General features: G+C 47.1%; 1 protein-coding gene across 1 annotated transcript in view; it reads right to left on the bottom strand.

The window, feature by feature from the left end:
- Positions 1–2,363: 2,363 nt before the first annotated feature.
- CMTM8 (CKLF like MARVEL transmembrane domain containing 8) overlaps positions 2,364–12,384 on the bottom strand; it is a 38,858-nt gene continuing 28,837 nt past the window's right edge. Inside the window, exons 6-7 of the mRNA XM_032260446.1 lie at positions 4,682–4,798; positions 2,364–2,786 (exon numbers count right to left, since the gene is read on the bottom strand). Coding sequence (XP_032116337.1) covers positions 2,703–2,786; positions 4,682–4,798 — 201 coding nt within the window. The 3' untranslated portion in view covers positions 2,364–2,702. The remainder of the gene's footprint in view (positions 2,787–4,681; positions 4,799–12,384) is intronic.

Here is a 12,384-nt window from a genome sequence, read left to right as displayed (position 1 = left end):
TTTTTGTTTATTAAGAGAAAAAAATAAAGCAAACCCAACTCACAACTTACAGCTCCAATCTGGACAACAGAGAATCATTTTGCTGTCTAAAAACCTACACTTAAAGCTTATTCATGAACAAGGTCTTAGTATTCAAAAAATGAAATAATAATTTCTTTTCAGCTAAAAATAAATGCTTTTTGTTGTTGCTGTTTTAGTGAACGCTCAGGGTAACACAAAGGATCAGGCTCCTGAGAAAACACAAAGACAAGACAGCAAGTGCCCCCACATGGACATAAACTAGGCACGGTTCTTTTGAAACAGATGCCTTTGGTGCTACCAGTTCAAGAAAGAACTGAAATTACAGTCTACTTTAAGAACATTTAGAAATGTGGTTTATGGCACTTTTCACCCCAGAAGTTACTTTCTATAAATGTGGCCATGATTTTAGAAATGACACACACACGCTTGCATGCGGCATAAAAGCAGGCTTCTTTCTGTTTCCAGAAGGCCTCTGTAGGTGACTGTTTTTCTGCCTTTTATGGAGTGTTGTTTGCAATATAAAGTACTTTAAAAACCCACAGGGTATGTGGAAGGTGCCCATGCTTTTGTGAGTGTGAGAGGGAGAGCACGCCAACTGTAGTTATTTCAACTTTTCTGCAAAACCTGTGATGGCTGGGAATCAGCTTCCAAAAGATCACAGCACCAACTGCCGATAGGTCTGTGCTGTGGAAGCTCAACCTTCCCTGACTTGCTACATTTTGGGCACAGAGTGGCCTCGTGTGCCCCCAGCACTGCCTGCTCACACACAGCCATACCCTGCGCTCACCTCTCATCCTTGGAGCTCCCCTTCCCACTACCTCTTTGGGCCTAGTCTATAATCCCAGAACATTCCTCACGGGTACTTTCAAAGGTCTGGGGTGGGTATGACTAGACACTGAAGAATCACAACTCTCCTATATAGGGATCCTCAGAGCTTAGATACGGAATTAGAATCGGAAAAAGAGAACCAGCACAAACAGAAAAAAGCCGCACTGCAAAACGGGCAAGAAACCAAGAGGCAGAGGCCGCAGGACTCCTGAACCGAGCGCACAGCTTCAACTTTTTGTTCACTGTCATCAGCTACACTAACGTTTCTGTGGTTTTTTGTTTTTCAAAAGAAGCTCATATTGAAAAATCATCCAAGATAGATACACTGCTGTACTAGCAAGAACCGTTCTACCTAGAAACAGTTCCTCTAACTGCACACTGCCTTGCTGATGTGAGTTCTTTCCTTACCTGATAATTTCTAATAACGATGCTATATTTGCACTAGAGATTTGGAATATTGAAACCCTTTGGTCCAGCAGTGTTTTATTCTTTTCTTTTCTTTTTTTTTGAGACAGGGCTTCACTCTGTTGCTCAGGCTGGAGTGCAGTGGCATGATCACAGCTCACTGCAAACTCCACCTCCCAGGTTCAAGGAATCCTCCTTCTTTAGCCTTCCATAGGGGCGCACCACCATGCCCAGCTAATTTTTTGTATTTTTGGTAGAGATGGGGGTTTTGCCATATCGTCCAAGCTGGTCTCGAACTCCTGACCTCAAGTGATCTGCCTACCTCAGACCCCCAAAGTGCTGAGATTACAGGCATGAGCCACTGCACCTGGCCTGGCTCAGTAGTTTTCAAAAAAGATGGTACACATATTACTGTGGTCAGAAAGGTAATTTTTTTTTTTTTTTTGATACAGTCTTGCTCTTTTGCCAGGCTGGAGTGCAGTGGCATGATCTCGGCTTACTGCAACCTCTGCCTCCCGGGTTCAAGCAATTCTCCTGCCTCAGCCTCCCCAGTAGCTGGGACTACAGGTGCACACCACCACACCCAGCTAATTTTTGTAGTTTTAGTAGAGATGGGGTTTCACCATGCTGGCCAGGATGATCTCGATCTCCTCACCTTGTGATCTGCCTGCCTTGGCCTCCCAAAGTGCTGGGATTACAGGCATAAGCCACTGCACCTGGCCAGCGAGATAATTTTAATATTCAGATATCCTTTTAATGGTTATATATTTTTTTCTAATGCATATTAGAAAAAATATCACAAGCACATCAATCACTGTACTTAGTAGCATAACTTCCCATGAGCTTATCAGTGATGTCCAAGGCCAGGTCTGAATAGATGCTTTCTGGGCCTACCTGTCAGCATATGAAAATCATGGACACTGATCAATGATCCCAGACTTGGGGAGAGGACTCACCTGCCTCTTTGTCCTGGGACTATGGATAAGTGTCTCCTGACAGTATCATACCTGTGCAGTCCTGTGAAGGGGGAGGCTCCCCAGCCTCGACGGCCTAGCCTCCGGCTTCACCAGCAGCTCTCTCTCCTTTTTCTAGTCAAGCACAACATTAGCTGGGGTTTTGCAATATTTAATCCAAAAAGATTCTGGCATCTTAAAAGTTGGGTTTACAAACTTGACACATTCTCAATATTAGCAATTTATCTATTTAAACATTGTCTAAGAAAATAGGATCTATGAAGACATTAATAAGATACTTAAGAGTTCAGTATAAGCTACAACACTTTGCAAATAAGTATCTAGTTTAATTGCAACAAACCACAATTTGTGAGCAAATTTAAGTATATAAAAAACATTAGTTAAATACAATTCTCTATGAATATACATTATACCTTCAGCTGTTTTTACAGTGGGATTCTTTTTTTTTTTCCGTTTAATTATCAAAATGATAAATCACTGCACGGTCCTGGATCTCCATGCTATAAAACTGAAATATGTATTTCCAGCGTAGCAGATGGTGACCAGGAAGGCAAAGAACTGGAGAAAACACAAAACATAATAGAAGTGGGGTTTAGGGTACATCCCAATTAGCAAAAGTTATCATTTCACCTGCATTGAATCATGAGCTCGCCATCTAAAACTACTTTATTGACTCAACTACTATTCTTCTCAAATGGTTTCTGGCGATGCTGTTTTGATTTTGGGGAACATCTGAAAGCCTGTCGTTTTGCTCAGATAACCTCAGGGAGCTCACGTAGGAGTAAATATAGCAGCAGTGCATCTGAGAGAAGTGTACCATTTCTAATTCAGCACAGGCAATCTAGGTCAGGGTTCAACCTCGGATGGCTACAGTGTCAGTTCACAGAAATGAGTCAAGTGGGCAGGAGTAAGCAGTGAGCCCACATGGTGTGTGTGGTGTGAACAGGGAGCAGGAAAATGCTGGCCCTTCTTAATTAATGGGGCAGCCTCCATCCAGTTCTAGTCCATTCTTGCTATGTGTTAACTTGGGCCCAGTCTTGACAGAGCTTGTGATTTTTAATGTCATGGTCATTCCATGTGCTCTACTTTTTTTTGTTTTTGAGATGGAATTTCACGCTTGTTGCCCAGGCTGGAGTGCAATGGTGCAATCTCAGCTCACTGCAACCTCCGCCTCCCGGGTTCAAGCAATTCTCCTGCCTCAGCCCCCTGAGTAGCTGGGATTACAGTGCCCACCACCACACCCAGCCAATTTTTTTGTACTTTTAGTAGAGACAGGGTTTCACCATTGTTAAGCAGGCTGGTCTCGAACTCCTGACCTCAGGTGACCCACTCTGCCTGCCTTGGCCTCCCAAAGTGCTGGGATTACAGACATATGCCACTGTGCCTGACCACTCTACTTTTAAATAGACATCTTCAAATAGAAATAAAAGTAAAGAATATAATGAACCCTCATGTACCATCAATCAGCTTTGACAAAATCATTTTGGCATTTCTGTCTAATTGCCTCCCACTCTTCCCCCGAGGCGGGTAGATCACTTGAAGTCAGGAGTTCGAGACCAGCCTGTCCAATGTGGTGAAACTCCCATCTCTACTAAAAATACAAAAGGCTGGGCATGGCGGTGAGCACCTGTAATCCCAGCTACTTGGGAGGTTGAGGCTGGAGAATTGCTTGAACCCAGGAGGGGGAGGTTGCAGTGACTGGAGATTGCACCATTGTACTCCAGCCTGGGTGACAAGAGCACAACTCCATCTCAAGAAAACAAAACAACAACAACAACAAACATAAAAGTAAAAAAAAAAAAAAAACACACAACAGGTAAAACATTAGCCAGGCATGGTAGCACAGGGTTCTAGTCCCAGCTATTCGGGAGGCTGAGGCAGGAGGACAGCTGGAGCCCAGGAGTTCCAGGTTGCAGTGAGCTGTAATTACGCCACTGCACTCTAGCCTGGGGGATGGAGGAAGACTCTTTTTTTTTTTTTTTTTAAGAAAAGAAGTAGAAGTTCCATGTCCTACTCCCCTCATTTCCCAATCCCTGTCTCTAGACAGACCCTTACTGGTATATATTTTTCTACACATTCTCAATGCATAAACACGTTTTCACTTTAAAAACTAAATAGAATCATATTCTGTTCATTTTCTTCAACCTTCCCGCACTTAATAAATTGTAGGCGGTAGAACGGTTCTTAGCGTGCTGGAAACAGTTTTTCTCCCTTGCATCCTTATCTCGTTGCAGTCCTTCGGCTTTGACTCAAGCGGTCTCCCAGCCTTTCCCACTTCAGGCCAGGAGGGCCCCCTGCCCCTGCCAGTTTGAGATATTTTCAAACCAATAAGCCAACTGCCAATGTCACGGCTGCCAGTGCTGCTTTTTCCCGCAGCTGACTGTGTCCTCCCAATCCCAGGCGAGCCTTGGAGAGGGAAGAGGAGGATGGTGTGGGGATGGAGGGCTACTCACCGAGGAGGCCGCCCAGCTGTTGAAGTTGTGGCTGTCCCTCTCAGGGGAGACGGAAGATGCGTCGACAACAGCAGCAGAGAGGTACAGGACGAAGGCACTGCTGTTAAAGCACAGGCCCTGGGGGGACAGAAGGGCAGAGTGCTTGGGGGCGGGGTCTGTACTTCCGGACTTCAAGTGACCAGAGCAGCACCTCTGGTGTGGTGAGGGGCCCAAGGGGACACCTGTGGGAGGGTGGGGGACAAGGCTGTGGGAATGCAGCTCTCAGGGCCTTGGGAAGCAGCAAGTGCGAAGGAGAGGGTTTGTTTTTTGAGACAGAGCTTCATTCTTGTCACCCAGGCTGGGGTGCAATGGCACGATCTCAGCTCACTGCAACCTCCGCCTCCTGGGTTCAAGTGATTCCTCTGCCTCAGCCTCCCGAGTAGCTGGGACTACAGGCATGTGTCACCACACCCAGCTAATTTTTGTATTTTTAGTAGAGACAGGATTTCTCCATGTTGGTCAGGCTGGTCTCCAACTCCCGACCTCAGGTGATCCACCTGCCTCGGCCTCCCAAAGTGCTGGGATTACAGGCGTGAGTCACCGCGCCTGGCTAAGGAGAGGGTTTTACAGCAGCCTGTACCAGATGCTGCCCCCTGCCCCTGCAAGACACCAAGACTGCATGCCACCCCTTCAGTCATTGTGCTGCTTTGGTTTGCCCCTGAACCTCGTCTCATCCAGATGTCAGCTGAGCTGGCAGACACTGTCTGAGGGCGGCAGGCAGCGGGGACGGCCACACAGTGGGGTCGGCCTCAGCCCCCGGCCCTCAGCAGCAGTGTGGCCCTTGCATGTGTCCCTGACATAGAGGTGCAACTGAGTGTCCCCCAAAACAGACCCAGCTGACTCCCTCAACCCCTGTTCCAAACAGGGAGGGATATTTAAGTGAGCGCCTGCGTCATAACTGCAAGTTCTTAAAAAGGCGGTTATAGACATTATGACAGCCCTTTGGGAACTAATGTCACCCCTGGCTTCATCTTATTTTTTCCTATTTTTAGAGAAGATTTGTAGGTCCCAGTATGTGTTTGGTTTTCAGTTATGTCTAAACTCTAAGAAACCACACTCTGAAGCGTGCTTAGGAAACCACGCAAAGCTGGGTCCTGCCTGAACAGAGAGGGGTGGGGGTGAAGTGAAACCAGAGCAGACACCAACGGGGGAGGAAGGGAGGCCTCTCCAGGAGCGGGCCCCCTGTGGTCTAACATCTTTGCCTCAGTAACTTAGAGACAGAGGAAGAGGGAGGGGAAAGGGAGGAAGCAATCTTCTTCTCAGAGAAAAAAAAGGTGCATGGAAGTTTCCCACTGCAGGCTCTAGCACTGTGGCAGAGGTTGTATGTCCCTGTCACCACCTCCACCTGTGCTCACATTGTCCCCGGGTCAGGGCACTTAACCTTTAAGATAAGGGTTTCATCACAGTCAGACCCAGGGTCAGGCTGTCCGCTAAGCAGCCCTGGCCTCACTGAATGACTCACTAGTATTGTTGGTTGTGTTTACTTTTTGGTCTAGAGACATATCTGTGCATTAACAAACAAGCAGTTACTGGTGTTTTTTTCCCCCATATCACCTCTTAGAATATTATAGAGTTACGTGGCGGGGCACGGTGGCTCACGCCTGTAATTCCAGCACTTTGGGAGGTCGAGACAGGTAGATCACAAGGTCGAGATCGAGACCATCCTGGCCAACATACTGAAACCCCATCTCAATGAAAAATACAAAAATTAGCTGGGCATGGTAGTACATGCCTGTAATCCCAGCTACTCGGGAGGCTGAGGCAGGAGAATTGCTTGAACCCAGGAGACGGAGGTTCCGGTGAGCCGAGATCGCGCCATTGTACTCCAGCCTGGGTGAGAAGAGCAACTCAGTCTTAAAAAAAGGGAAAAATCATTAAATGTAGTTACCTTTGAGGTACAAGAGCCTTCAGTTTTCATTTTGTATCAGTGGACATTAAACTTATTTTTCTTTAATAAATTAGCCATGTATTTACTTTAAAAATATTAAAATGCTTTTTTTAAAAAACACATGTTAATGATAACCTAAGAAAATCTACCCTGGACAGAACAATCTGGAATAAAAAGTTGGTGTCTCCTACTCCACCTCAACCCCTTCTTCTAGAGCACAGGCAAGTATTTTGATAGAAATGGAATCACAGAGTTATGTTACTTGCTTTCTTTTTCTCGTTTAAAAACATATATAGGCCAGGGGCAGTGGCTCATGCTACAATCCCAGCACTTTGGGAGGCTGAGTCAGGAGTATCACTTGAGACCAGATGGGGCAACATAGTGAGACCCTGTGTCTCTTTTTTTTTTTTTTTAATTTTTTTTCAATAGAGACGGGGTTTCATCATGTTGGCCAAGCTGGTCTCAAACTCCTGACCTCAGGTGATCCACCCGCCTCGGCCTCCCAAAGTACTGGGATTACAGGTGTGAGCCACCATGACCAGCCAAGACCCTGTCTCTTAAAAAAAAAAATTAGCTGGGTATGGCAGTGTGTACCTGTAGTCCCAGCTACTTCGGAGGTTGAGGTGGGAGGATCACTTGGGCCCAGGAGTTTGACGCTGCAGTGAACTATGGTCATGCCATTGTACCCTAGCCTGGGTGACAGAGTGAGACCCTGCCTCACACACACAAAAAAGATACCAAAGGCGTCTTCACACAGCAGTCCAAACAGACTAATTTCATGTCTTGTCTCACCACTAATACTTCATAATTTAACTTTTCCCCTATTGATGGGCATTTCCAGGATTACAAATGCCACTGCAATGAACATCTTTGGGCATGCGTTTCAGGGCTCTCATACATGTCTAGTTCTTCCTACAAGGAAAGAATGAGAAGGCATGAAAAAGAATTCAGAGAAAGCTCAACATGGCCAGAACTGTCCGGATGTCCTGGGCCTTGTGCATGAACCCATGTGGATGAGGGGGCCAGAGAGGAGGTGGGAAAAAGACAACTCTCTGAGTCTAGGACCTCGGAACATGATATGACATCTCTCAGTAAGTATGACCCACTTTTCTGAACTCTAAAGAAACAAACTGCTATTTCCCTTGGATAGAAATGGGGAAGGGGAAGAGTGTTGGTAGAGACGTGAGGAGAAGGCAGGGGCATTCTTCCGCTGTGCACCCCCCACACCAGGTCTCTGCCAGATTACTACAGGCCTCCATTTACACTGACTCACAGTGCCTAACTTTGTGACTTCCCTCGTCTTGTTTAATACTACCAAGAGTGAACACGTCCAGAATACCTGGATTGGAGGAACTGTGGTGAAAACAGGTGGAGAGACGAAAGAAAAGAGAAGAGCAAAGAAACTGGGATCGTCATAAAGGTAAAAGAAAGAGGGCCGGGCGCGGTGGCTCACGCCTGTAATCCCAGCACTTTGGGAGGCTGAGGGGGGTGGATCACCTGAGGTCAGGAGTTTGAGACCAGCCTGCCCAACATGGTGAAACCTCATCTCTATTAAAAATGCAAAAAATTAGCTGGTTGTGGTGGCAGGTGCCTGTAATCCCAGCTACTTAGGAGGCTGAGGCAGGAGGATTGCTTGAGCCCAGGAGGCGGAGGTTGCAGTGAGCCGAGATTGCACCATTGCACTCTGGCCTGGGTGACAAGAGCGAAATTCCTTCTCATAAATAAATAAGTAAATAAATAAATGTTAAAGAAATCTGGGTGGCTATAGAAGTGGAGGAGGGATACATGAAGCTTCAGAGGGCTCTAGAATGTCACTCAGCTTCATAGAAACATGAGGTCTTGTTGCTATAGAGAAATAGGCCCTGGATCAGAGACTTCAAGCTGAAAACCCTTATTTATAGCTCCTCCAACTGAAATGCCAGTTCCCTGGACCATGGTGAAAGAGAGCTACAGGGACAGTATAGTAACTTAAGATCTCTGCCGGGTGCAGTGGCTCATGCCTGTAATCCCAGCACTTTGGGAGGCCGAGGCAGGCAGATCACCTGAGAGGTCAGGAGTTCAAGACGAGCCTGGCCAATGTGGTGAAACCCCATCTCTACTAAAAATACAAAAGTTAGCCAGGCATGGTGGCGGGCACCTGTAATCCCAGCTACTCGGGAGGCCGAGGCTTGAGAATCACTTGAACCTGGGAGGTGGAGGTTGCAGTGAGCCGAGATAATGCCACTGCACTCCAGCCTGGGCGACAGAGTGAGACTGCGTCTCAAAAAAAAGAGAGATTTTCAACTTCTTTTTTTGGAGGAAGGGAGGAGAGAGAGAGAAGTCTACTCTTCTGAAAATCAATCCCTCCTTGGTATAAAAATGTTCTTTTTTTCTCAAATACTGGCTTACTTTTACCCAGTTATGCCTAGTACTTGAGAACATATTAAGAGAAATCTCAGGTCTCAAGATAATGGCAAGAAGCCCTGAGATAATACACAGTAAAGTTGGGTGTGGTGACATGACCCAAGAGGGTGGCCTAGGAAAGGGAGTTTACTCCTATCAAAGGCGTAGGCAGTCACAGCTGGTCTGGCAGCCTCAGGGTGACGGGGCACAGGCTCCATCCTCTACAATCCTCAGCCATCTCTAGGGTCTCACCGTTCTCCACATGGCCCAGGAGGTGTCCCACTGCCAAAGTGGAGTCCCAGCCGATAGAAAGGGGAGGAGGTGGAGGAGAAAAGCAGCAGCCCTACTTTTGGGCCATGAAGCTTCACACAGCACTGCCACTAACGTCCCCTCAGCGGGAACTCAGTCCTAGGGCCCGCCTTGCGGCAGAGTGGCCAAGTCGCCACTGAAACTCCTATTACTGCAGAAGAAAATGGATACTGGGGAAAGTGAGCAGTTGCTGTCCCTGGCGCGACATCTATTCAGACAGCTCAGAAGGCAAGATTTGCAGGCATCTGCGATTGCATCCTTAAGAGTGGAAAGACACAGCTACCCAGGTTCACCATCTGGCATACGCAAACCTCGGAAAACGTAAGAGAACAGCTGGGAAGGATGACTCCCCTGGAGCTGCACCCGCCTCTCTTTTAAGCATTTATTTAAATTTCCCTCTGCTTATTACAGTCAGCCTTGTACACATCTTTTCTATCAGAGTCCTTTACTTTCTTTCTTTCTTTCTTTTTTTTTTTTTTGAGACAGAATCTCACTGGGTCGCCCAGGCTGACTGCAGTAGCATGACCTTGGTTCACTGCAAGTTCTGCCTCCTGGGTTCAAGTGATTCCCGTGCCTCAGCCTCCTGAGTAACTGGGATTACAGGCGCCCACCACTATGCCCAACCGTATTTTTAGTAGAGATGGGTTTTTGCCATGTTGGTCAACTTGGTCTTAAACTCCTGACCTAAAGTGATCTGCCTGGCTCGGCCTCCCACAGTGCTGGGATTACAAGCCGGAGCCACTGTGCCTGGGCTTTTTTCTTCCTTTTTTAAAAGACAGGGTCTTGCTTTGTCTCTCAGGCTGTGTAGTCCAGTGGCACAATCATGGCCCCCTGCAGTCTCCACCTCCCGGGCTCAGCAGCCCTCTCACCACAGCATGCCAAGGACCTGGGATTATAGGCTAAGGCCCACCACACCCAGCTAATTTTGATTTTTACTAGAGACACGTCTTGCTATGTTGCCCAGGCTGGTCTTGAAGCCCTGGGCTCAAGTGATCCTCCTGCCTTGGCCTCCCAAGATTGTACTCAATTTACAAAATGGAAAAAATTATACACGTCTCACCCATCACCAAGGAGACCATATTGTTAAAGAGCTGTGTAAAGTATACACAGTAATTTACTTTTCTTATTCTTGTTTAATGATTGTATCAACTAGAGGCCAGAGGCACTCACTTAGAACTTTACTGAGCCCTTCCGCCTAAGCCATTTGGATTGACGGGTTAATGGGAGTTAGTCAGAAGACTCAGTGGATCTTGGTGATAACAACATGATCCCACCAGGTGACAGCAGGGACTTCGGCCTGCAGGTTCAGGCAGGCTGGCTGGAGACAGAGCCAACAGGAAGGTCCCATTTTCTGACCCTCAGCCCTTGCTAATAAGTCACGTGCTCTGTTCCGGCACTGTCATTAGTGGAAGGGTCTTTTGGAAGATTTACAATAAGAAGTGGCGCTTTTTAGAGCTGCTATGCTGAAAAGACTGCCAAGACCCAGCATCTGGGCTGGCATGTCCTGCTGAAGATGGCACAGCAGAAACGGCTACTTCTGAGGGCAAGAGAAACTGGAATATCTGTGTATACCGGGAGCCAAACAGATGCCAAGGTTCACAGCTGTGTGGCATTAGAGGACCTGCGGCCCACTCCTGGCTCTCAAGCGTCCTCAGTGCCCCAGTTTCTTCATCTGCAAAATGGAAATAACGCATTCTGTCTTTGCAGAGTGTAAGGATTAAATGAAATGATGTAAAATGTGAAGGACCCAGCATGACATTTGGCACATAGTATGTCCTTAAGAAATAGTAACTGCTCGCTGGGCGTGGTGGCCCATGCCTGCAATCCCAGCATTTTGGGAGGCCAGTGTGGGCAGATTACCTGAGATCAGGCATTTGAGACCAGCCTGGCCAACATGAAACCCCATCTTTACTAAAAAATACAAAAATGAGCCGGGTGTGGTGGTGGGCACCTGTAATCTTAGCTGCTCGGGAGGCTGAAGCAGGGAAATTACTTGAACTTGAGAGGCAGAGGGTGTAGTGAGCCGAGATTGCACCACTGTACTCCAGCTTAGGTGATAAAGCAAGACTCTATCTCCAAAAAAAAGAAAAAAAAAGTAGCTGCTTTTACTTTTACTGGTAAAAGGAAGCAAACATCCCTGCCCTGTGGAGCTCACAGGGCCTGCAGTGAGGTCAGCAGGGATGCGCTACAGAGGACAAATCCTCAGGAGACGCATGTGTGTAAGCCCTAGCGCTTAGTGCTATGAGGAAGGCACATTTTACTGCTTTGAACTTTTAGCTTAAATCAGATTTGTTGGAAAACCCACCCACGCCTCCCTGAATAAATGCTGTCATAATATTGTAGCGCAGGAGCTTGGAGGCGCTAGCAGGAACCAGCGGTGATTGCTGCTGCATACTAAAAATGGTCATAGGTCACTTTGTACCTCCCCAGACACATTAAGACAGGATTCCAATGCAAAGTTCATGCCTTAGCAATCGAGGAGCTGCACGCGAGATTCTAAAACTCTGGTTTCTGCAGTGGTCTCCCAGACAAGATCCCAGGGGACTAAGACCAAGTCTACCAATCTCTTCTCTGCAATCTTAGATTCCCTAAATGCTCTGAAAAGCAAGAGTAAATTCAAAAATCATTTGGCAGTAAAAGCTCACCTGAATGGGCATGGACGCAATGTGGTCTTCATTATCCCTCTGAGCAGGAAAATCTATGTGTTCTTGCAGAAACAGTAATTTGTCTCATTACAGTGCAGCCCCAGACTCAGGGCCACATGTCACATATTGCTGTAAATGCACCCAATTACCTTATTACCTTTCTAAAGTTTGAAAAACAACAAAAAAAAAAACCCAAAAATCTCAGCCAGGTGCGGTGGCTCATGCCTGTAATCCCAGCACTTTGGGAGGCTGAGGCAGGTGGATCACGAGGTCATGAGTTCGAGACCAGCTTGGCCAACATGGTGAAACCCCGACTCTACTAAAAATACAAAAAATTAGCCTGGTGTGGCGTAGTCCCAGCTACTCGGGAGGCTGAGACGGGAGAATCGTTTGAACCCGGGAGGTGGAGGTTGCAGTGAGCCGAGATCGCATCACTGCAC

The sequence above is a fragment of the Sapajus apella genome, unplaced genomic scaffold (genome assembly GCF_009761245.1).
Source record: "Sapajus apella isolate SASKATOON/1434 unplaced genomic scaffold, GSC_monkey_1.0 scaffold4, whole genome shotgun sequence".
Lineage (NCBI taxonomy): Eukaryota > Metazoa > Chordata > Mammalia > Primates > Cebidae > Sapajus > Sapajus apella.
The sequence above is the reverse complement of the archived record's forward strand: the minus strand, read 5'-3'. Positions and strand labels throughout refer to the sequence as shown.